The sequence below is a fragment of the Dryas octopetala genome, chromosome 4, assembly GCF_963921425.1.
Source record: "Dryas octopetala chromosome 4, drDryOcto1.1, whole genome shotgun sequence".
Lineage (NCBI taxonomy): Eukaryota > Viridiplantae > Streptophyta > Magnoliopsida > Rosales > Rosaceae > Dryas > Dryas octopetala.
Genome location: NC_141369.1, coordinates 13,136,156 through 13,161,281, shown reverse-complemented (window position 1 = coordinate 13,161,281; position 25,126 = coordinate 13,136,156). Strand labels below are relative to the sequence as shown.

General features: G+C 36.9%; 2 protein-coding genes and 1 pseudogene across 7 annotated transcripts; 2 read left to right on the top strand and 1 right to left on the bottom strand.

Moving 5' to 3' along the window:
• The first annotated feature begins 7,290 nt into the window (after positions 1-7,290).
• LOC147286983 (thymidylate kinase-like) lies at positions 7,291-10,327 on the top strand. 5 transcript variants are annotated; one of them, XM_086240485.1, is made up of 6 exons: positions 7,291-7,844; positions 8,287-8,538; positions 8,736-8,847; positions 8,930-8,992; positions 9,430-9,534; positions 10,010-10,327. In XM_086240485.1, exons 1-6 carry the CDS (start codon positions 7,807-7,809, stop codon positions 10,124-10,126), a joined length of 687 nt encoding a protein of 228 aa, XP_086096611.1. In that variant the 5' UTR covers positions 7,291-7,806; the 3' UTR covers positions 10,127-10,327. The 5 variants fall into 5 exon arrangements, with proteins under 5 accessions (XP_086096611.1, XP_086096610.1, XP_086096609.1 ...); XM_086240484.1 differs by having other exon boundaries at positions 8,251-8,538; XM_086240483.1 differs by having other exon boundaries at positions 8,179-8,538; positions 8,736-8,800; positions 8,916-8,992.
• Positions 10,328-10,369: 42 nt separating this feature from the next.
• On the top strand, positions 10,370-11,443 carry LOC147286982 (putative disease resistance protein RGA3; annotated as a pseudogene).
• Positions 11,444-15,778: 4,335 nt separating this feature from the next.
• Positions 15,779-24,762, bottom strand: LOC147286981 (protein TOPLESS). Of its 2 annotated transcripts, none has more exons than XM_086240478.1 (27): positions 24,588-24,762; positions 24,000-24,137; positions 23,718-23,897; positions 23,471-23,584; positions 23,228-23,386; positions 22,543-22,720; positions 22,326-22,452; positions 22,119-22,228; positions 21,845-22,010; positions 21,594-21,703; positions 21,414-21,483; positions 21,230-21,303; positions 21,030-21,125; positions 20,853-20,948; positions 20,616-20,743; positions 20,274-20,508; positions 20,032-20,193; positions 19,847-19,951; positions 19,507-19,653; positions 18,413-18,523; positions 18,131-18,310; positions 17,920-18,048; positions 17,737-17,832; positions 17,097-17,282; positions 16,835-17,001; positions 16,150-16,424; positions 15,779-15,997 (listed from the first exon to the last, which is right to left on the bottom strand). In XM_086240478.1, the coding sequence occupies exons 2-26, from the start codon at positions 24,077-24,079 to the stop codon at positions 16,214-16,216; spliced, it is 3,417 nt and encodes a 1,138-aa protein (XP_086096604.1). In that variant the 5' UTR covers positions 24,080-24,137; positions 24,588-24,762; the 3' UTR covers positions 15,779-15,997; positions 16,150-16,213. The 2 variants fall into 2 exon arrangements, with proteins under 2 accessions (XP_086096604.1, XP_086096605.1); XM_086240479.1 differs by having other exon boundaries at positions 16,150-16,421.
• Positions 24,763-25,126: the final 364 nt, after the last annotated feature.

The following is a 25,126-nucleotide window of genomic DNA, read 5'->3' as shown; positions in this document are numbered from 1 at the left end:
ATTGCGAAGATGTCTGCCAATGTCATCCACCTATCCTGGTAATTAGCCCCCTTCCCCCTTGTGTATTTGAATATATTATATAATTACAAACATTTGGTACCCCATCATCAGTCCTCTTTGCTTATGTTTTCCTTTGGAATGCTCTCCAATCATCCTACGCTGATTTTGTAATAAAGGAAGCAATGTCCACTGGATGCATCCATCTGTTGTAATCTTCCATCACCACATAATTTTCTACAAGAAGGTAATTTTCCTTCTATATTAATTTCCTTCTCAAAGTTACTTCTTTTGGATTTGTAATTTTTAGTTATGAGTTCATTCCTTTCGGGTTCTCTAATTTTATGGCTTGTGTTCATTAATTAATACTTTGATAGGGAGCAGCAGATGTTTAAAGAGTTGATGTACTCATTAACCAACCCAATAGACTCCGGATGCCTAACCGATGTTGGCTTTTGAAAGTTACCGGGATTGTGCTTTGCAGGTTGGTCATTGTAATTAAGTTGGCAACTCACCTTTCTGATTGAATCTCAGTGTCATCTCTGTTGTTCCTCATTTGATTTCAGTTTGTCATGTTGAGTCCTAGGTTTATGTCATTTGTATGGGACAATATCGGGGCTTAAATGACACTTGTTGCATTGCAATGTTTATTCTTTCCTTTGCTGCTAATCCTTGTCCAATGTGTTGACTGAGCTTAAGCATTTGGCAGCTTAATTTAGCTAATTAATATTGCAATTTTGATAGTTAATTAGTTAGATATTTTTGTGTAAATTGAACACGTGTCTGTGTCTCATAGGACACCAAATGAGAGGTGGTGCTGAGCTCATAGGCTCACGCATTTGGAATGACTCAGCTATATTGAAGCTGACCTTTATGTAACAGAATTTAATGAATGAAGAAAAGATGAGAGCACTGCGTGTGACTCACAGTGAATGATTATTCTTCTTCTTCTTCCATCTTCAATGCTGCTTCCATTCTCTGCCTCAATTTAATTAATTAATTAATCAAACACTCTTCAATTCAACATGGTATCTAGAGCCTAGGTTGGATCAAGGGGTACTGGGGCGTGATTTCTGCGAAGAAAAAAAAACAGAGTGAAACGAGCAAGGATTCGTGTTTGCAATGGCAAGCTCTGGAGGTGGTGAGCTACGAGCTCCTATCTTTGATGGTAATGAATTTGATTATTGGGAAGTCAGAATGATTACTATCTTCAAGTCACAAGGATTGTGGAAGCTAGTAGAAAAAGGGATTACAGTCCCTGAATCAAAGAAAAAGAAAATTTCAAAGAAAGAAGAACATGCTGAAGGTGTAGATGTTGATGAAGAGATGGAAGCATATCTTGAAGAACAGCACATGAAAGATGCAAAGGCATTAGGCATCATTCAAGGAGCAGTCTCCAAAGAAATTTTTCCTCGAATTGTAAATCAAGAAACTGCAAAGGGAGCTTGGAATCTATTGCAGGAGGAGTATCATGGTGATGAACAGGCTAGATCTGTGAAATTGCAAGGTCTACGCAGAGAGTTTGAGTATATGAGAATGAGAGATAATGAATGTCTTGCTGATTATTTTTCCAGGTTCTTTGATTTAACAAACCAGATGGAGAAATACGGTGAAATCCTCTCTCATCAGAGAATGGTCCAAAAGGTACTTATCAGCTTATGCAAGATTTATGATCCAATGTGTGTAGTGTTAGAAAGAACTTGTGATCTGAATTCAGTTTCAGTGCATGAAGTTGTTGGATCCTTGAAGAGTTATGAGCTTCGATTGAATAGACATGAAGAAGATGATGGACATTCAGAGAAGGCATTTTCCAGCATGAGCATCAGTCCAAAAGGTCAAAACACACAGAATAGGCCATATGCTCATGATGGAGGAAGGAAGGGACAGAAGCAATGGAAAGGAAAATCAAGGAAGTGGGATGCCAAGTTTCAAGTTGCTGGAAAACAGGAAAGAGGTGCTGACTCTGGGAAGCAGAAATGCAAGATTTGTGACAAGATTCACTATGGTGACTGTTGGTTCAAAGGAAAGGTCAAGTGTTACAAATGTGACAAATTTGGCCACATGATGAAGGATTGCCATCAACCTAGCAGGAGGGGTGAGGTGGTCAATTATGCCAATCAGGTCCAGGACACTGCCACAATGTTCTATGCATGTCATATGGCATCTGTGCAAAAGGAACATGGGGTCTGGTATCTTGATAGTGGCTGCAGCAACCATATGACAAGCTGTGAGTCACTCCTTATCAACATAGATCGAAGTGTGAGGTGCAAGGTTAAAATGGGGACTGGTGACTTAGTGGAGTCTACTGGCAAAGGCACACTGGTGGTTGAAACAAAGAGAGGAGTCAGACACATACCTGAAGTGATGATTGTTCCTGGTCTGGATGAGAATCTGCTCAGTGTTGGACAGATGATTGAGCATGGATATTGGCTTGTTTTTGGTGATTTCATGGTTTGCATTTTTGGAGACAAGAATTTGCAAGAACCTATCACCACTGTCAAAATGAAAGGAAACAGATGCTTTCCTCTTTCATTTGACAGTGTTACTCCTTTTATGGCAAACTCAGTGACCACTATTGGGTCAACTTGGAAGTGGCACAAAAGGTTTGGACATTTGAACTTTGGAAGTCTGAAAAAGTTACAGGAAAATGAGATGGTATATGGTCTACCAAATTTGACAGATAGTGATCACATGTGTGAAAGCTGTGCGATGGGAAAAGCTCATAGGCAACCCTTTGACAAAGGCAAAGTCAGAAAAGCCTCTGATCTTTTGGAGTTAGTACACACAGATGTGTGTGGTCCCATGACAGAAACAATTGGTGGTAACAAGTACTTTCTCACCTTTATTGATGACAAGTCAAGAATGTGTTGGGTCTATTTTTTGAAGTACAAGTCTGATGCACTCAATGTGTTTAAGAAATTTAAAGCAATGGTTGAATTGCAATGTGGATTTAAACTCAAGAAATTGAGAAGTGATAGAGGGGGGGAGTATACCTCTCATGACTTTGAGAAATTTTGTGAGGAGGTGGGAATTGAGAAACAATTAACTGTTGCTTACTCACCTCAGCAAAATGGTATTGCTGAAAGGAAGAATAGGACCATAATGGAAATGGCCAGGACTATGCTACATGAAAAGAAGCTACCACAGAATTTTTGGGGAGAAGCAGTCAATACTGCTGTCTATCTATTGAACAGGTGTCCTACAAATGCCTTAGACAACAAAACTCCATTTGAGGAGTACAGTGGGAGGAAGCCAGGTGTTAAACATTTAAAAGTCTTTGGTTCTGTATGTTTCACTCATGTTTCTGCACAAAATAGGCAGAAACTTGATGAAACTGGTCAGAGAGGCATTTTTGTGGGGTATGGAACTCGAGAGAAGGGTTATAGAGTTTTTGATCTGAAAAATAACAAGGTTGTTGTCTCTAGAAGTGTGATTTTCGATGAAAACTCACTGTGGGATTGGAACTCTAAGGAAACTGTTTATATAACAGTACCTTTGGAAAGAGAGCAGACAAGCAATGTTGCAGAAGGTGAGTTTGAACCTGCAACACCTGTGCAATCTCCAAGAGTGTCTAATGAGGCTGCAAGTGTTGAGAACTCATGTCCAAGTCCACTCACAGAAGTTTCAAATGGTGAAACAAATATGAAAAGGTCTGATGTTGCAATTTCTACAACTGTAAGTGAAATTGTGATGTCTGATACCTATGATTATACTCCAAAGAAGTGGAAGAATCTTAATAAGGTGTTTGCTCAATGCAAGTTTAGTATAATTGAGCCTGAAAATTTCACTGAAGCTGTCAAAGACCAAGCATGGCAGAAAGCAATGTCAGAAGAGATTGCTATGATTGAGAAAAACCAAACTTGGAAGCTTGTAGATAGACCAAGTGACAAGCCTATTGTGGGAGTAAAGTGGATTTACAAGATCAAACTTAATCTGGATGGTACAATTCAGAAACATAAGGCAAGATTAGTTGCTAAAGGCTATACACAGAAGCCAGGAATCGATTTTAATGAAACTTTTGCTCCTGTGGCAAGGTTAGACACCATTAGGACATTGATTGCTCTAGCAGCTAAGAATGGCTGGAAACTTTTCCAACTTGATGTCAAATCAGCCTTTCTCAATGGAATTCTAGAGGAGGAAGTATATGTAGATCAGCCAGATGGCTATGTTGTCAAGAATCAGGAGCACAAAGTGTATAAACTGCATAAAGCCCTCTATGGTCTGAAACAGGCTCCACGAGCTTGGTATGGAAATATTGATAGTTACTTGTTGGAATGTGGTTTTGAGAAAAGTCCTAGTGAGGCAACTCTGTATGTTAAAAACAAGGAAGGCCAGGGCACACTTATTGTATCAATCTATGTAGATGACATTGTCTACACAGGGAGCAGTGACAGTATGCTTGTGGAATTCAAAAGGGATATGATGAACAGATATGAAATGTCTGATCTTGGTCTGCTACATCATTTTCTTGGAATGGGAGTGATCCAGCTAGAAGGGAGTATTTTTATTCATCAAAGAAAGTATGCTCACAATTTGCTAGAGAAATTTGGTCTAAAAGATTGCAAACCTGTGTCCATCCCATTGTCAACAACTGAAAAGTTAAGGAAAGAAGATGGAAGTGCGCCTGCAGATGAAGGCTTATACAGGAAACTGGTTGGAAGCTTGTTATATCTAACTGCTACAAGGCCTGACATTATGTTTGCAACAAGCTTGCTAGCTAGGTTCATGCATTGTCCCTCTGCTAAACACTTAGGAACAGCTAAAAGGGTGTTAAGATATGTGCAAGGAACCATTGACTATGGCATACAGTATAGGAAAGGAGATTCTGCCATCCTTATAGGCTATTGTGACAGTGATTGGAGTGGAGATGAGGATGATATGAGATCTACATCAGGATATGCATTCTCCTTTGGGAGTGGTGCATTTTCATGGGCATCAGTCAAACAACATAGTGTTGCACTCTCTACTGCAGAGGCAGAGTATATGAGTGCTTCAGTGGCCACATCTCAAGCTATTTGGCTCAGATTTGTTCTACAAGATTTTGGAGAAGAACAAGTTGAAGCAACTACCCTACTGTGTGATAACACATCTGCAATAGCAATGTCCAAGAACCCTGTCTTTCACCAGAGGTCAAAGCACATAAAAAGGAAATTTCATTTCATAAGATATGCTATTCATGATGGAGTGGTTGATTTGGTGTACTGCAAAGGAGAAGACCAACTCGCAAATATTTTCACTAAGGCATTAGCCAAAGATAGGTTCTGTTGCTTAAGGAGCAAGCTTGGTGTCAAGTCTGCCAAATCCTTAGAAGGGAGTGTTGACTGAGCTTAAGCATTTGGCAGCTTAATTTAGCTAATTAATATTGCAATTTTGATAGTTAATTAGTTAGATATTTTTGTGTAAATTGAACACGTGTCTGTGTCTCATAGGACACCAAATGAGAGGTGGTGCTGAGCTCATAGGCTCACGCATTTGGAATGACTCAGCTATATTGAAGCTGACCTTTATGTAACAGAATTTAATGAATGAAGAAAAGATGAGAGCACTGCGTGTGACTCACAGTGAATGATTATTCTTCTTCTTCTTCCATCTTCAATGCTGCTTCCATTCTCTGCCTCAATTTAATTAATTAATTAATCAAACACTCTTCAATTCAACACAATGCACCAACCAAGCACATTGAAATTGATTACCACTTTGTTAGAGAGAGGGGTACACACAAGGATTTTGATGAAGTCTTTCATCTCTTCGGTTTCTGCAGAAATGTATTTACAGAGCGCATGAGACCGATCTCTCTCTAGCAATGGTTTGCCTGTTTTTTAAAAGGTGGTTGGATCTTGATTGATTAGGTAATGCAATTGGAAGCTACAACTTAACCGTACTCGCTATTAGCCTACTACTGTCATTATTGTTTTTTAATTTTTCACACCCTTCTGTGAATGCAGTGGAGACAGGATTGGACTTCTCTTTAGAACTTTCAACTTCTCATATCATCAATCCAGGACTTTGAGCATTTAAAAACACCCAAGAATTTTTTGAAATCTCTGGAATAGGAGTGCTATAAGGTGACAACAAATAACATCAGGAAGCTTCAGTCAAATTAATGACCTTCCTAATTGTGTAGTAAGCTTCCGGCCTGAGTCGTTCTGGAGGTATTAGTAGTCTGTAAGCTTCTGGCAGTAAAGCATGGATGGACAACTTTTTGTATAAAACTGTTGTGGTGGGAAGATATTTGGTTAGTTGTGCATATGGTTGGACATGAATGTGGGTTTCCAAATGTAGAACTAGAAGGCTTAAACTGTGTGTCTAGCCAACAAGAGAGAGCTACTTTCCAATCACTTTTCATTTTCATGGATCATCCCTTGAATTCTTATTGAGAAAAAAAATTTTAATTAATAAATTGAACCATGAATCGTATTTTTTAGTTAAGCATCAGCAATGTTTCCAGTAAAAAGGTGATTTTTGGGTATGCAATTTCAGTTTATAGAATGATTGCACTGTATGCAAACAAGACCCACTCAGTTTTGCATTGATTTTATTTCTTCAAATGGTTATGATGAAAGAAGTACAAACTACAAACTGTTGATGGAACCTTGCCAGTAGAAATGACCTTGAAATCTGTAAAACTCAAGGAATTAAGCTAATGAGGATATCATGTTTCAGAATAAGTTCATTTCAGAAGTCATGCACATTGATACATGTTAATGAGACAAATCAGACTGCATTGGAAAGTATATGTGCTTTAATCAAAGTTACCAGATTACCCCTCCAAGATAACCCAAATACCATTATGAATTAATGTCATTTATTTCCTTATCCTGATTAAGAACATATCTCCAACACACTCTTAAGTGGTAGAAATTAGAGGTGCACAAAAATAACGAAAAACTGAGTTTCGAACTGAATCAACTGACCGGATCGATTTGGTATTTTTTTTTTTTTTAATCAAAATGAACCAAACTGAAGTGAGCGGTTTGATATTGGTTTTCAATATTAGAATTTTTTATTTTAACCAAACTGAATCACCACTTATAATATATATTAATTAATTTATATATGATTTTAATACTTATTATAGAAAAAACAAAACCGTTGTTCTAACCGACTTGTGTAGAGGCGGGTTGGTTGGCAGTTGCTAAGTTATGGAAAAGTTGGTTGGCCGACCCGACCCGAGCAACAGACTCTTAAATCTTAATTAATCAAATGGGCTATTTTTTGAAGTGTCCATAGCCCAATATGAAAACCCATTAGTCATTCATTACCCTCACGGCCTCACCTCACAGTTCACACTCACCTCACTCAGTCTCTCCTCGACAACTCTGTCTCTCTCAGTCTCAGCTGGACACCATCACCAGTCACCACCACTCCCCCACCATAATCTTCTCCCCTGCGCCACCGCGTCGCCTCTCTCTCTCTCTCTCTCTCTCTCCAGTCGCCTCTGTTCTCACTCTCTCTCATCTTCTCTCACTCTCACTGACCCGCGCCTCCACCAGGACCACCACGCCTCTCAGCCGTTCTCTGACTCACCCCTTAGGGGCCGGTGTGATCAGTCCCAACAACAATTTATATTATCTCTTTTTTTTTTTTTTTCAAAGGAAGACAATCAGATCACTCCTTAGGATTTGTTTAGACGATACTATTACTCAGAACAGCATTTTGTTACTTTTTAGTTTAAGAAACAACCAAATTGAATTGTTCCTCAAGATAGAGAATCATGGAACACCTTCAGAACTTGGATTTTGACCCAATTTACCTAATAAATGTTGGTGAATTCGTTTTTTTCGCTTTAGTTTGTAGGCTGGAAGGGACATGACCCATGCATCTTATCTCAGAGTTTGCAAGGCTTCGTAAGAATCCTTAACCCTTGCCTTTATTTAAATTTTTAATTTTCTTAATTTACTTATTTTGTGGAAATATTTCCCTGTTTCGGTTTGGATTGGTGAGGAAGTGGGGAAAAGGAGAAGAAATTAAAACATAAAATTAGTTTGTTTTGGGTCCTTGGAGCTATTTTTCCTAACAATAAAGAACCCTCTCATTATTGAAGAATTTGAAATCCAAAAGTTCTTGCATTTTCTCATAATAAAATGGATTATAAAGCATGATAGGGTTCAGAAATGGTAGAAATTGATTTACAGGAGTGTACGCATTTGCTTGTTCAACTGAGTGCATTTGCTTCTCTAGGAATTTTGGAGCGCGAACTGTTCGAAAGTATTTGAATTTCCAATTGAAGTTTCCCCACAAGGTTTTTTTTAGGTGGGTTCATATGGAAATTAATGCTCACAACTGTAGCCTAAGAGGTGGCAAGGAGGATTCAAGAGGCGCCTTGGTTGTTCTGGAAGGCTTGGATCGTTGTGGGAAGACTACACAGTCTGCTAGACTAGTCGCCTACTTGGAGAGGTTAGGGTATTCAACTGAATTGTGGCGGTTTCCTGACAGAAGTACAAGTGTTGGGCAAATGATTTCTTCTTATCTTTCCAACAAATCACAGTTGGATGATCATACAATCCATCTTCTCTTTAGTGCCAACCGTTGGGAGAAGAGGTTTGTTATGCTACTCTTTGCAACATGTTATATTCTTCTTTGTGAGATTTTCTACATTCAGGACAGAAAAGTTGTTTTTTTTTTTTTTTTTTTTATTATTATTAATACAAGAGTGTGCACACTTTAATTTTTCCTGTGGGAAAAGAATGAGGTGGGCACAAATTCGTTGTACTGAACAATCTGTAATGTCTCTGCAGATCATTGATGGAAAGCAAATTGAAAAGTGGAACCACCCTTGTTGTTGACCGTTATTCTTATTCAGGTGTGGCTTTCTCATCTGCCAAAGGACTAGATATAGAATGGTGTAAGGTAGTGAAAATCTTGAGTTTTTCCCCTAAAGAAGTTTACATTCTCTGACTGATCTCAAAAAAATTGAGGTGTTCTTTTGCAGGCTCCAGAGATAGGGTTATTGGCTCCAGATGTGGTAGTGTACCTTGACATACCACCTGAGGTAGTAGTTATTTTTAATGTTTACAGTGAATATTAGGGAAGAAAAGCATAAAAATATAACCTATATCCTGTAAATGTTAAGGTGAGAAACTGTCCTGTTTGATTGCTTGTTACCCATATGGTCTGACATATTTGCTGAGACACAAAAAAACCCCCTCTTTACACAGTCAGTAGCTTTATTCTCAAATAAAGAAAAGTAGAAAAAATATATGGTTGGCCCTCTATGGCTAACTGCAGATATTTTAAGGCTGTTATGCTTTGCAGATATATTATTATTGATGTAAATTATAGCAATTGCATTTAGCCTGCTATTATAAGGACCTTAATATTCAGATAAATATTTATTCTATTAATTGACTAGCCTGGATGGTTGATGGACCTAGTAATTCCTCCCCAAATTCTTTTAAAATTTTAATTGATTTATTAAATTATAATTGTTAGAAAGCTGCAGAAAGAGGGGGATATGGAGGTGAGAGATATGAGCAGCTTGAGTTTCAGAAGAAAGTTGGCCAAAGCTATCAGGTTTTCCGTGGTGCCAATTGGAAGGTAGTTTGTTGCTTTATTCTTCTTAAATTGCAATAGAGAACCTGAAAATCTACTTCCAATTGGGATGCTCTCTTGAAGGTGTCACCTTGGATGCAATCTTTAACACCAAATTTTAATTAGGCACTGTAGGCCATATATTAGATTATAATTTTCCTATGGTGGTAGTTAAAGAATAAATTGAATGGTAGATGATTTGAGTCGCACAAAGCAAAGGTGGAGTTGTGATGTCAAATTTTCACCTTAATTGAAGTCCGTTTGATTCAGACTTAACCCTAATATATAATTTAGATGCTGTCTGGACTGTCACTATCAGATGATTGTTACACATTTTATGCAAATTGATAATCATTATATTAACCATGAAACAAGCCTGCAAGACCATTAAAACGTTTGTTTTGCACTGTAAAACTTGTAGTATATGGGTGAGTTGAGTTGGATATTATGCAGACATTAAGTTTCTTTTGGCCTGATGCAGATCATAGATGCTTGCTCACCTATGGAAGAAGTCGAGGAACAGTTGCAAAAGATAGTATTGGATTGTGTAAAAACATGCCAAGATGGAAAACCCCTGTCATGTCTCTGGTCTGGTTAGATGCTTATACCTTTGAAATGTTGAATGTCTGCCCCCTCTGTATCTTTGATAGCCCCTTTTTCATAATGAGGCATGCAGAATTGCAGATTGCAAAGATCACTGAGTTTTGAACAAACTTTCCCTGTTGTCTATCGAATATTTCATTTTTCTACTCTTGTATTCCAAAAGTAGTTCCGGTCATTCTTATCCACTAATAGTGAAACTTGAGCTCTGTGGGAAAAGTTTTCTTATTTAGTTTCACAGATGCCGTTGTTTAGTGGTAGTCAGCCCTACGAAAACGTACTATAAAGTTTGCAAAGCGGGTCTAGGTGCAGTGGAGTTTTTTTTTTTTTTTTTTGACAGCTAAATGAACCAAAAGAATAATTGCAGTCTATGTTTTCCGTCAAATGGTACTGAAGGACAGAGGATCCGAATTCGGACCTCAAGTGAAGGGGTAAATGCTCTTAATTATTAGAGCTACAAGTTATCAGAGCTACTGAACAACTTGAACGTCCCAAAACTTCTTCTTTTGTCGATGTATCTAATATAATTGGTCGAGAAACTAAAAAAGATATGTTAATTAGCAAGTTGTCTAGTGAGAGTAGTCAGGAAGGGAAGGGTCATCTTGTCATCCCTATTGAAGGGATGGGAGGGATGGGAGGGATGGGCAAGACAGCTCTTGCCCAATTAGTATATAATGATCGACCATTTTGACAATAGAATATGGGTATGTGTGTCTGACCCGTTTGAAGAGATCAACATTGCCAAAGCCATCATTGAAGATCTCGATAAAAATGATACACGAATTAATTCGAATGAGCTGCAAACTTTACTAAAATGTATATCTGAATCTATTGAGGGTAAAAAGCTTCTCCCAGTCCTAGATGATTTGTAGAACCTAGACAATGCTAAGTGGGAACAGCTTAAAGAAGCTTTACAAAATGGTGTTGTAGGTAGTAGAATAGTAGTGACCACACGAAAAGATGTTCCAATTATGATAGGAGCAACCACTCATGTGATGCGTTTGGCAAGGTTGAGTGAGCAAACTTGTCTATCAATATTCTATCACTTTGCATTATTTGGTAAAGAAAAAAATGAGTCTAAAATGTTTGAAGATATTGGCAATAAAATTGTGGACAAATGTAAAGATTTGCCTCTCGCTGCAAAGACTTTAGGTAATCTCATGCGCAATAAGCAAACAAAGAGAGAATGGCAACATGTTTTAGATAGGAAGATATGGGAATTAAAAGAGGTTGTGTTGTTCAACCATTATTATTAAGTTATTATAATTTGACTTCGCCGATCAAACGTTGTCTTTTATATTGTGCTACATTTTGAAAAGATTATAAGTTTGATAAAGATAAGTTAATTGATTAAGATTATAATCATGATGTCACAAGAATATCTTAGTTTGGAAGGAAGCAAAGAAAAAGAAACGTTATTAGGTCAAAGCTATTTTGATGACTTAGCAATGCAATCTTTCTTCCAAGATTTCCAGAAAGATTTTTTCGAGGTCAATATTATTAGTTGCAAAATGCATGATATTGTGCATGATTTTGTACAATTTGTCACAAAAAAATGAAAGTCTTATTGTTGAAGCTTACAGCGATAGTGAGAGTGCATTACCTTTTTCAATTTACAATTTCAAAAAATTACATACTTTCATAGCCTCCTCCTATTTGGGATTTTGTCCAATTATCTCAAAATTAAATTACCTTAGGACATTAGATTTGAGTCATAATGATACATTTGCGAAAGAACTTCCAAAAGAGGTCGCTGGTGGACTAATACATTTGCGATATCTTGATCTGTCTTATAATGATTATTTGGAAACACTACCAGATACTATTGGTAATTTATACAATCTTCAAACTCACTAAGTGCATGAGGCTTGAAAAACTACCCGAGACCATGAGAAAGTTGACTAACTTAAAGCATCTTTATATTTGGGAAACTTCCAAAAGAGATTGCAACATTAACTAGTCTCCAAATAGTAGATGTGTTTACTGTCTACGATGATGGTAACAACAATAAAACATTAGACTTGGGAGATCTGAGAAACTTAGACCAACGTGAGGGCCGTCTTGCAATACAAGACTTGAGTTGAAATAAAGATGCTAGTGAGGCTAAAAAGGCACAATTGGTGAAAAAGAAACACCTAGCTCCAACGTCTGCATCTATATTCTGATGTTAACTGACAATGAGTTAAGTTAATGCATTGCAATGTTTATTCTTTTTACTGCTGCTAATCTGTCACAAACTCATGGTGAGGTGATGTACTGATTCTATAGTTTTTTTTAAGATATAGTTTTCCTTGACGAGTTGACCCTATTGAATCTCCACAAATTAAACTGCAACTTTACAAATGAAACCTTGGAGTTCACTTTTGGTATGCCCTTAACTTTGATTTATAAGAACAGTATACATATATATATGCTAGCGTTAGCATCCCATTGTCGGTCTTTTTGAAATATACATTGTCATGTTGTCATGAGTTGTATATAGTTAGAGTTGAGAACAATTCATGGCCAAAAAAGAAGAGTTGACAACAATTTTGCTCTTCAACCGTGTACCAATACCACCTCACTTAATGCATGCCATGTGTTATATATATACACAGATATTAACTATGATTAAGTTTTGTAATAAGTACAACTACACATGTTAATGATAGTTAACTATAACATTACACGTGACAAATTAATTTGTATGACACACTCTATCTCTCTCTAGCAATGGTTTTGCCTATGTACCTTTTGAATATTGGTTGGATCTTTATTTATGTAATGCAATGGGAAGCTCCGATCGACCATATTATGCAGTGCTGACAAGATTGGTCTCTAAACACACCGAAGAATTTGAAATCTAAAGCATTGGAGTGCTGCTAGGTGATAGCAAATCTCAGGCTTAGAAATTCTCTCCTGCTTTATGTGAAGCTTTCTTCCAAAATTAATTTTGGCATGGAAGTAAATGTGGATGAGCTTCCTAGGCATGGTTCTTTCAATCTCTTTTAAGACCCAGGGTGTTAAAGTTCTATGAAAATAACTAGTGTTGTTTGTGCCATATCGGGCCTAAGTGGTATTGGGCCGTATTGGACTTTATTTGGGTTGGATCCCACATTGGGATAATTGTAAAAGAAGAGGGCTTCCTATCCATTATAAATAGAAACCCTCACCCATTTAGAAAGGGGACTCTCCCTTAACATTCTATCTAAGAGCTCTCATGTAAATTGTAACACTTATTATTCAAAGTAAAAACCCAAAACAATCCAAGTGGATGTAATCACGACCACATTGGTCGTGGTGAACTATGATATATCATGTGTCTTTTCGTGTGATTGTAATTTTATATGTGTTTATCGTTGGTCCAATTTTTAGCACCAACAATTGTATATAACTTATATATAAACAAATGGGCACTCCAGATCGATTTATTTACTATTCAGTCATTTGCATTTTGCAATGTGTTTTATAAGCACAATCGAAATACCTTAGGACATTAGATTTGAGTCATAACTCCTTCAAGGAAATTCTAAAAGAGATAAATACATTGCGGTATCTTGATCTATCTTATAATAAGTATTTTGAAAACATTACCAGATACTTATGGTAATTTATACAATCTGCAAACCCTACGACTCACTTACTGCAGAAGTCTTGAAAAACTACCTGAGACCATGAGAAAGTTAATTAAGCATAAAGCATCTTTGAATTCAAGAATCTGGTCAAAAGAGATTGGAACCTTAACTAGTCTCCAAACAGTGGATGAGTTTACTGTCCACGATGATGGTAACAACAATAAAACATTAAACTTAAGAGATTTCAGAAACTTGGACCAACTTGAGGGAAGTTTTTCCATAACATATTTGAATAGAATCAAAGATGTGAGTGAGGCTAAAAAGGCACAACTGGTTAATAAGAAACACCTCACACATTTGTCTCTAGATTTTGAACGTGTTCAATATATTCTGATCCTCGACCTGAGCAGAGGAAAATGGATGAAGAAATACTAAATGCCTTACAACCACATACAAAATGGATGAATACATTTCCCAAATTGCAAAAAGGTGGGAGTCCATTTTTCACATCCCAAAAATCATGATTAAGGATATTGAGCGAGCGGTGAGGTGCCAGCTGGCTGGATATCTTGATCATGTCTCATATAAACCTTTTTTAACAACATTAATATCAAATGATGTATGCAATGCATAACAGTTTCACCAAGTAAAAAGCCTAGCTCAGCTAGTTTACATTTTGGTTTGTTGGAAAAGTAGCCTAAATTGACCTACACCTCTCAAAGACTTTTCTTTTTAGCTCTAGGATTGTTGTGTTCCTTCTCAATTCTTTCTTTGTGCTTTGCTTTTTTGTGAGAGTCCAAGTGTTTTGGGTGTATTTGATATGGGTGATGTTATTCACACTCCAAAAAAGTCATCATGCACTCTAATTTTAAAAAAACATAGGAAAAAATTTATATATGTTGAAGTGTAGGATGACCTTTTTGAGTCCCAACAGTGTTTTCCTTTGATATTTGGGTTTTTAAGTGTTCTAAACACTTTTTGTAATCTGCTCTTAATTATTAGTGGAATTTTCTGGCCATTTTTTGCCCGTGGATGTAGCGTACAAGCTGAACCACCTTAATTGTTTTGTGTTTTGTGGGATTATTAATGTTTTAAATTTGTCGAAAGTCTTATTTGTGGCTGCATTTAAAACAGCACTTTCCCTAAGAAAGTGTTATATCACTAATTTTTATCATGGAAGAGAACATGATATCGGATGTTGTTCAAAGGAACGACCAAGAAGACAACTTATTGGTTACTGGTTTGACTTCCTCTCCTGACATACCTGCTTCATGTACTGTATAACTATGATTCCTATAAATCTTGGTCAAGACAACTGCCCAAATACCGCGTTATACATTTACTAAGAAAGAAGTGTGTTAAACACTCAGATGAGCTTGATCACATTGATACTCAGATTGGTTCGGCTCATTTACACCTAATTACACCCATGTAAAAATGCTCAGTGTGATTGTATCAAAGCCAACAAGCTATAGAGAACTACTTACCATTTGTATGTAGGTAGAAGACGATTGGACATCTCATTTCATTATCATCATCCCTTGACTTGTTCTGTTTTTTGTCTTCCAGAAGAAAAAAAAAATTACTTCATTGAAGAGAAACGAGAAAGAGTGCAAGGATAGATATGTATTCTCCGTAGGACCACAAGTTCAGACAGTATCTAAGAAAAAGCGCACAACCCAAAAAGAGATGAGCAAAACTTTTAACTCCAAAGAGTTGTTTTTGTTGAGCAGCACTGTAATCAGTAAAGAACTTATTTTCGAGTATGCAGTTTCAGTCTGTATAACCTTGTGTTGCTAACAAGAGCAGTCAGTTTTGCAGTGATCTTATTTCTACTTCAACCTTGTGTGCATAGCATTTTTTATGAAATTTCTGTCACAATCCTATCCGACATTTCATCATAGGCTCCATCTAATTTTGCAGATAAAGAGAAAAGCAAAGTACGTCGTGAAGTCTTAAGAACGGGCAGTTCCATCATATTATCGATGATCATGGGACTACTGCCCGGCGGTGCACAAATGAAATGAAAATAACAGCTTAACATCCAACTAACTACGGTCGAAGACTGAGAAATGAAAATTAAGACAGCAACGCAATTGAAAATATAAAACATGAATTATATTCATCATTAACTTGGAAGAAAAAACATTAAGGGAGAAACATAAAATTCTTCCTTAATTTCTGACACAAATTAATACATTTCACTGCCAATAATACTCCTACGGCATTTACCTTACTGAGATTCTGAACCAACATGTTAAATCTACATATCTGCACATCATTCCTTGAGTAAATTACATTGCATGAAACACAAACTGCAAAGTTACAAACGGAAAAGGTATTAAGAAATATTGTGATCACTTCAACATTATAATAATGGGCCAACAATATTTAGTCAATACAGATATATTTGGAATAAAAATACCAATCTTAGTGAAAATAGGAACGAGTCAAATGCAAAGCATACCTATATTTGGAATGGGCCAGCAAGCCAAGCATGTAAAAGAACTTGTGCTCTGCCAGCCGCTTGATCATCTCTGTGCTTGATCTGAACCTGCAGTTCCAACTTGAGTAGCTGGTGCACTGCTTGCTGACCCATTTTCAACAGGTGGAGGCACACCCCATTTGCCTTCAGATTCAAGGGGCTCAAAGACATGAACCCCACCATCGGATAGTCCTAATGCAAACTGATTTGGTTCTTGTGGATGTGCCGCAATCACAAGGGGTTGTATGTTAGAACTGCTGCACAGAGAAAGCAAAAGTGCTGGAGTCAACAACAGCTATCAATCAACAGAAGGATTTAGTCTTCCCCAACTAGTAACTTGTATTCATATATAACACTAATCAAAGAAACATGCTATAGAGACTGACTAATTCTTTGTTTTCCAACAAACTACATTAGCAGTTCAAAGATCTCCTTAGTTACATTGATGCATATATGCATGAGTAAATATCTGCACTCAAATATGATGTCCACACAAATCTTCACCCTTTCAAAGGGTTTTCCAAAACCAACTTTAAAAACCATGTTTAAACATGTTCCAAACTGAAAAATAATAATAATGAGCAACTACAATCCAAATTACTTGAAATGCACCATCAAAATAAACGTGAAATTCAGCTGAAGTTGGGCAATGGAGAGAGGGAAATACCTGACATTAGCAGGAAGATAAACAGAAGGATTGATACGACATCGTAGTCTGAGATTTCCAGCACTGAACACACACACGGTTGCATCTAGAAAGCTTGCATATACAAGCTGGCTATCGCATGAGAATGTTGCATGAGAGATTGGGGCGGCAGAATCGCGTGGGACCCACTAAAAAAGCAAAGGAAAAAATGAATTAAAAATACTTGGAAGGAGGGAGGTTATAAATCTTCACGCCAGATATCTGCACCTAGAGACAAATGTACCTGCTTTACACATTCAAGTTTTGTTGTTTCATATATGGCAAGTTGAGTCTCATGCACAACCAAGAAGTGCATCTGGTCCTGATGAAACTGTACACGCGTGTCTGACTGTGAAGATGTTCTCCCAGCTGGAAGCTGCAAGAATCTGGACTTCTGCTTTTCCCATCCATCAGAATTCCATACAAAAAGCTGAAGGGGGAAAAATAATAACCGTAGTAACATTAGTGATTTTACTATTGCTTCACAACAAGGATCTGATTACGGATATATTCTTTTACCATGGTAATTCCAGATTTAACAATTGATTATATTATATTTTATTTTATTTTTAATTTGGAGTCATTGGAATGTTTTAGTGAACAACCTTGAATAGGTAGACATGTGTGTTGAATAGGAATCTATAACTATAAAAAAATAAAATAAAATAAAATAAAAAGGCCATAAATTTGCAAGTAATCTATAATACTTTGCAAACAGTTGATTCTTTCAATGCCTGTCGGATAAATTATCTTACTTTAGTTATACATGCATATTTGTCGCAGGAAAGATATTTGGGACTCTGAATAGATTTCCGTCTACCACAAGACCAAAACTATATAAGAAATATTAATTCCTTGGACAAAATCTGATTAGGTTTTATTACCTGAGCATCTGCTCCTGATGAAACTAGCACATTTAGTACATGAGAAAACGCTAGGCCAGTTATTCTTTTAGAGTGACCTTTAAGCTTGCTCTTAACCTGCATTTAAAAAAAAAATTACAACTAAACAACAACCATCTCAAACCGCAAGTGCTGCAGATAAATTGTCCACATCAGTCATCATACCTCGTCTACACGAACATTATATATCTGAATTGAAGAATCATCCATGCCAATAGCTATAATATTGTTATCTTGAGGATGGAAAGCAAGAAACGTTGCAGCAGGTGGAGGCGGCATGAAAGTTGTCATTGTCTGCACTTGCCAGCAAGAAATTGTGATTAGTCAAATGACAGATAAAATATAAAAAGAGCTGACTATTTTGAAGACTTGTTACCTTAAATGTCATCATATTGAACAGGGAAATCTTTCCACCAGATGCTGACATTACATAAGAATCATTCTTGGACAGAGCAAAGCAAGGAACAGCTTCTTCATTACTTGTGTCAGTAACATCATTGGTCATTAGAATGCCACTTGAGGGTTGCCACAGTTGAGGTGAAACACTGGCAGTTGCCTGCAGGAAACATCAATTGTATTGATAATACGAAACTCACTTTTTAAATTAATGACGAAAGAACTACAAATGATTGATGGAAACTACTTTGCATCTGCGTACCTTGCTAGAAGAGTTACGCTCACTCCTCTGCCATTTCCAGAGTAAATGGATGGCATTTGATGCTAATGCCAAAATTGCATTACCTGAATTTGTATATATTAACCTTGATATCTGTAAAAATCAAAGAAGAGAGAATGTGTCCCATTCAGAAATCACATTGATACAGTCATGCAGCATTAAAAATTAAATGACAATGCAAATATTGAGTTTATCATTCATTGTTCAACTCGATCTAAAATATACAAACATGACAATGAGACAAATCAGAGACTGTTTGGAACTACCTGTATTTAATTTAGGAACCCACATTCATATGGACAACAATGGAAAAGCATTCTTCAGATTATCAACTATAACATCTTTTGAAATGAAGCAACATGATAAAGAGACAATAGAATTATGTTTTATTGCTATGACCATTATAAAAAAAAATAAAGAAATATAAGATAAAAATATGGAAAGGATGGCTCTATATACAGTGGGAGCATATGACCTACAACCAAGAAATCTAATGTCCTGCAATATGGGATCTATACGGCCCATATGGGCACCACTTGGAGTCCATGTGGACCACATGGATATGGCCGGTTAATTGTTTCTGCAATTTTAAAAATCATTTGCAGGGTAAATTGTTCTTCGATGAGACAATTGCAAGGGATATGGGACAACACAAGGTGGGTGTTGCCTATGATTATGGTGGACAGTAGAAGTCAAAACATTTAGTAAAAACAACTTTTCAAGGGAAGATAAAGAGTATTTAAGGTAACTATAATTACAGAGAATAAGAGAGATACTGAAAAATGAGGAAAAGAGTGAGGAGAAAGTATAGCTGCCTTTTATCAAATCTGATTTGCTTTAAAATAGAAAGCATTATTTATAAGATACAAATAAAACACCATACTCCTAGAAATACTAAGGACTAATGCTTTCCACGCACTAATGTACATCTGCACTTTACAGAAATTTGACAATGGGGGACAAAAGAAATATCAATGAAGTGCCATAAGAATGATAAAGCAAGACCAGGGACATTACAAATCTATCAATATGTCATGAAATCTTTCAAGAATATAGCCAGTTGGCAAATACCATACCTTGTTTACTCTCATGTGGTCAGGCAGCCTCAAGGAACGACACTGAGATGGTTCATTGATTTCAGTGAGTTTCCAAATTTTTGATTTGTCGTTGGATTCTTCAGCTATTCTAGGTTTCACATCCCCTATGTTCCGAGCATCCCCATTCTGGTAAGAATAATAGTTTGATTAATTAAATAATCATAAGTGCAGGTCTTTACACTCTGAGTTACATATAAGAAAAGAAGTTCAATGTAAAAACTAAAAATGAGCATCTGAGGGAAATTGCAAATCGAAAATGAATATGGAGCTAAATACTGATGGTCCAATATGTACAAAAGAGCAAGCATATCCAACGAACCATTCCAGAAATAGCAACCGCAGATGCACTTCTTTCAGCCAATCCAGCACTAGTAGCTGCAGCTGCAGCAGCAGCAGCAGCAGCTGAAATTGGGTTTATTGCAGGCTGAAAGAAGAAAAATGTTAGGCAAGCTTAATTTAATAAAGGATATGGTACCAAAAGAACTCATCATCTAAAAAAACCACCTTTGTCACAACTTCAGAGGTCCTTGATGCATCATAAGAAAGATTCTCAAATGTGCGCAACAACCGAAGGCCATCTGCATTTGCCAAAATTTTAATCCCATTCTCATTGGCAGAAACAGCCAAGAGATTGCCATCCTTGTTAAACCGGATACGTGGGCTTGCCTAGGAATTAGGAAGGGTAAGATGAGCAACTAGTATTTAGATTGCTATAATTTCAATTTACTTGAACAGAATGAACCTACTGGAAGGCCTCCATCAGCATCAACAGTCGTCAGAAGCTGAATATTGTCCATGTCCCAGAATTTAATAGAGAAATCATCACCAGCAGCCAAAAACCTGTTTTTAGTAGTATCAAATTGCACAACACCAAAAGAACGCTTGCGGAAGCCTTGATAGGTCCTCTTCACGGCCCCTTCACTTTCATTCCATTCAACAATATATGACTCACCATCTTTACTTGTTCCACACGAAAAGAGCCTGCAAAAATTCACCCACCACCAAAGAAGAAAAGGAAAAATAAATAAATAATCATATAGTTCCCATGCAACAACAAACAAAAGAAACGTTGAGCTATGTGTATTCACCTTGTACCATCAGCACTGTAAGCCATGGTTGTGCACCAGCGACCAGGAGCATCATAATCAACTCGAGATCCCAAATTGTCATACAACCAAGCCTTTATCTTACCATCCAGTGCTGTTGAAAAGATAAACTGAAGCATAGCAGCAAAAGACGAACATCAAAAAACACATACAGACTGGGAACTAGAGACACAAAGACAAGATGTAAGAATGGGAAGGTAAAATAATGTCATACAACACCTGAATGTTTTCCTTGTAGTGGGGGCATACGGAATAAACAGGAGCCTCATGACCTTCAAAAGTATACTGTTTTGCACCATTCGCAGCATCCCACACCTAAAATTACGAAGGAAATCAGCAAGGAACTGAAAACGTTCTTCCAATTAGACAAGCAAACATGCTATATGACTAACCAACCTTGATGGTCTTGTCATCCCCACAGGTTATTACACAAAGCTGCTTATTGGGGTGGGAGAATGCTAAATCATTTACTCCACCAGCATGAGCATCAATCTAAGGCAGTAAATTCAGAGTCATCATCAATACAGAAAACTAAGAGCATAGCAAGAAAGTGGAAAAACTTGGAAACTGGAAACACTATCCACTAGATTATATACCTCTAGGTGCTGCCGTACATCATCACCCCCATGATAAGAATATATTTGAACAATGTGAATCGAGTAAGCAACGCCTGCAATTGGGTAGCAAAGGATACATGAATTAAAGCCCTAATTCACTCCTTATATAATTATAGTCCCCATACCATATTTACCATGGGTACTTCAATATGGTCAAGCTTACCAAATAAAGAACCATCAGGGCTCCAAATTACACGGTTAACAGATACACCAGGTTCCTTAACTAGAGCAGCCTGAATTTCATGAAGACAAATTTACTTTTCAGTCAATCAAATCATACATTTATAAATAGTGGAGAACACAATTTTTTGTCATTTATGAACAAGGATAGAAAGGGACAGACCTGCAGAGGCACTGAACATGCACTAAGATCCCAAACTTTGAAGTTCCTCAAAACCAGTCGCTCCCTAGATCCAACTTCCCACAGCCCTATGTCCCCCACATTGGTACCAACTGAAGTATCACATTCAGAATAGTCAACGGTCATTACCAATATGAACACCAAGCTACTAAGGGATAAACCAATTATCAAGCATAGGCTGTAGAGCCTAAAATCTACAAATGAAAACATGGGTCTATTGTAAAAATACAAACCAAGTAGCAGAGTTTGCTGAACAGGATGAAAATCCATGCTCATGGGAGATGAACCCTGATTCAAATTCCGTGTGACATTCTTTGGCAAGTCATCAGGTGCATTCAATGCCTGACCATGACCGTGACCCGGAAATGTTACTGGCAACATGTTAACTGGGAGATTTACCTACACAAAAGAACAACCGCAAAAAAAAAAAAAAAAAAAAAAAAAGGTAAACCAGGAAGAAGATAAGGATCAACATTCAAAATTTGATAGATACAAATATGTACATACCTCAGAAGAAAGCCCCATAGGCCTTGTTCTTTTAGAAACATGATCAGAATCCCCAGACGGATAGTCTACAGAAGGATTAGTTGGAGGAGTCCTTGGATGTTTCAAGGCAGCTATACAGGGTAATGAAACACCTCAATCAGAAACATGTTATCAGCATCATCATACAAGAAAACTAAGAGCTTCAGTAGTAACAAAAGGACATGTTACCTGTTATTGATGGACCACCAAGACCAATAGCTCCTCCTTCAGAAACAGATGGATGAGTAACAGTGGAAGCATTAGACATCCAACCTGCAAGGGGTATTGGAACCGGTGCTGGTGTAGGTTGAAAAGGCTGAAAATACAAAGCCAAGCACATCAATAAAAACTTTATAACAGAGTTGGTACTTGATTAAAATATAGCCAGTTAAGCTAGATAACCCACCCCATGTGCACCAAGAGGAGGAAATCCTCCAGCTTTTGGTAAGGATCCAAGCAGTGGATTGTTTGCAGGTGAGGGAGCCCGTGCACCGTTCGGTTGTCCGCATGAATGATCCACAAAAAGAGTTTTTATATCTGGATTCGGCCTTGGGTTCTTACAAAGTTGATGCTGCCAATTTAAGCTTTAATTTACAGAAGGAAAATTAGTTCTCTCTGTACAAACCCAGAAAGGTCACAAGTAATAGTTACTAGTGTGAAAATTTCTGACACCAGAAGCTGGAATCAAGCAGTGATAGACCAGTGTCAACGTAGGTTATCAAAAAATAGATTCACATGTGCCAGGCCCCCCTATGCTATGATGCAATGAAGCATATAAAAAATTAAGATTCAGAGTACATGTTTTCGGATTTGCAATTATATTGATTTCTTTTTCTTTTTTTTTCCACAACATGAAACGTCACAACCCAACTTTTTGATTAGCAACAATGATATATAGTTAAACGATTAAATTAAATTAGCTAATGCTATGAACTTAATGAAACTAAACATTCTCAATGCAATGGAAGACAAATGCAGTCATCCCAAATGGTAACAACATTAAAATAAGATAAACACTTGCAGGAACATCTATCCCATTGAAGTGCACAGCTAAGCTTATCCAATTGAAGTGGCATTTTCGGAGAAATCACCTCTGGTTAATGAGAGTTCGTAGCCTCGAATTTTTAAGGTTCGGGAATTGTAATTTATCACGGAATAAGGGATTCGCTTCAATCAGTTTCTTGAGTTCAACCAGCATAATTGCCCTGGCAGACTTTGTATCTCCATACTTGGATAGTTGTTCATTCTCCCTATAATGAAACAGACCATTCTTTAGTACATTTGCTACAACTGCATTCTACTAAAACTTGATTCAAATAACACAATCCTCATACCTAAAATTCTCCAATGTTAAGAGCTGAGTGATTTCCTTGAAAAGTTCTTCATTAAATGTGGCAAAAACCTTCAAATCCTTTACTAGTATATCCACAGCTTTGGACCGATCATGCCTATCAAAAAGTCCAAACAGTCACATTTATATGCAATTTAACCCATGGAATTCCTCAATGCAGATAGAATTTCCCATGCAAATTGTAGTAACCATAAGAAAACTGAACTGAAAGTTAAATGTTATAAGCTTACTTGTCCAATGCCTCAAGATACTTTTGCTTCCTTATCTCAAAAAATATTTTCATGGAATACCGGTTATCGTCCACTTTAGTGAACCCAGAGAGGTACTTCTCAACCTCATCCCAATTGCCATTATGCACCTCATCCTCAAAATATTTCATATTGAAGAAAAACCCAGATTCCTGTTCTAGCCTATTTATATCAAAAGACAATAAATGAGCCAGAATCAGTATATAATCAGCAAGTTCACCAATAAAACCCCATTAATAAAAAAATCAAAAAAAGCAAGCCCACTTGTGAACAGTCTCTTTGAATTTTTCCTCATCTAGAAACTGTAAGATCAGGAACACAAGCTCCCTACTGAGAGAAGACATCTTGACCGCCCCGTCTTTGATTCCAAACCCAGAAATATCACTAAAAATATAACTAGATCTGCAAAAAGAAAACTAATTAAAAAACAAACAAAAAATACACAGAAATATGAAAAGGGTCAACTCAAAATAGCTCAAAACTTCAAAAATAAAAAACAAACAGTAAGCAAATATTCAAAAGGTACATACTCAGAACCAGATCATGAAACTAAAACACCATTTTGCTAATAATTTCAGATATTTTGCTACACATCGACATGTTAGAAGTAAAATTCAGGTTAAAACAAAAGTAAACAATTTTTTTAACTTCTTTGAGGATCAAAGAGGCAAAGAAAACAGCTTTAAGACCCATGAGGGAATCGTAGATGCAAAAGAAAAAGGTATAAATTTGCAGACCCCAAAGAAAATATTAACCCAAAATACTCAAAAGAAAATTTAAAAAAAAAAAAAAAGCTAAAAAAGAAAAAACCTTAAAAGTCAGAGATTCCAAAACAGAGAGAGAAGCTCTCACCTTGAGAACCAAATCAGAACAAACAACCACACACCCAGAAGAACAAGAAGAAGAAGAAGAAGAAGAAGAAGAGAGAGAGAGACAGAGACAGAGCCCAGAGAAAGCTTTCTCTCTCTAGAAACTTATAGTAAACTCTCTTTCTTTCTCTCTCCAGAAAATTTTTGTATTATATATAGAGAGAGAGAAAGGAGACATTAAAACTTGCAGAAATAGGTGATTTTATAGGAGGGAGCGACAGATAAAGAAGATGATAAGTCAATTGGCTTATCAGCATATAGGTTATGGTAGCTTATGATAAGTTGCACTGATAAGTATATTAACTTATGTATAGGCTCAGTTAGAGATCGGTCCCACTTAGCCGGCTACATTTGTCGAGTTCATCGGCGCGGAATCTCTAGCTGACAACTGTCTTTCAGCTAAGATTATCAACTACGGTAGCGTCCCGTGTGCTCTTGCACTATTAACAGTTGGATTGATCTAGTGGGTTTGACCTGGAATTTTATGAAATTACCAACGGCTCAGATTAAACTAGAGCAATA

What these genes read in the sequence shown, in the direction of transcription:
- LOC147286981 (XM_086240478.1), bottom strand. Translation starts at nt 24,079, where the DNA reads ATGTCTTCTCTCAGTAGGGAGCTTGTGTTCCTGATCTTACAGTTTCTA. An exon ending in GGGATGACAAGACCATCAAG is followed by an intron (nt 20,949 to 21,029) that starts GTTGGTTAGTCA and finishes TCGTAATTTTAG; the next exon opens with GTGTGGGATGCTGCGAATGG. An exon ending in ATGCTGATGGAGGCCTTCCA is followed by an intron (nt 20,194 to 20,273) that starts GTAGGTTCATTC and finishes CCTAATTCCTAG; the next exon opens with GCAAGCCCACGTATCCGGTT.
- LOC147286983 (XM_086240480.1), top strand. Translation starts at nt 7,807, where the DNA reads ATGACCCATGCATCTTATCTCAGAGTTTGCAAGGCTTC. An exon ending in CTCAGAGTTTGCAAGGCTTC is followed by an intron (nt 7,845 to 8,178) that starts GTAAGAATCCTT and finishes TTGCTTCTCTAG; the next exon opens with GAATTTTGGAGCGCGAACTG. An exon ending in TAGATATAGAATGGTGTAAG is followed by an intron (nt 8,848 to 8,929) that starts GTAGTGAAAATC and finishes GTTCTTTTGCAG; the next exon opens with GCTCCAGAGATAGGGTTATT.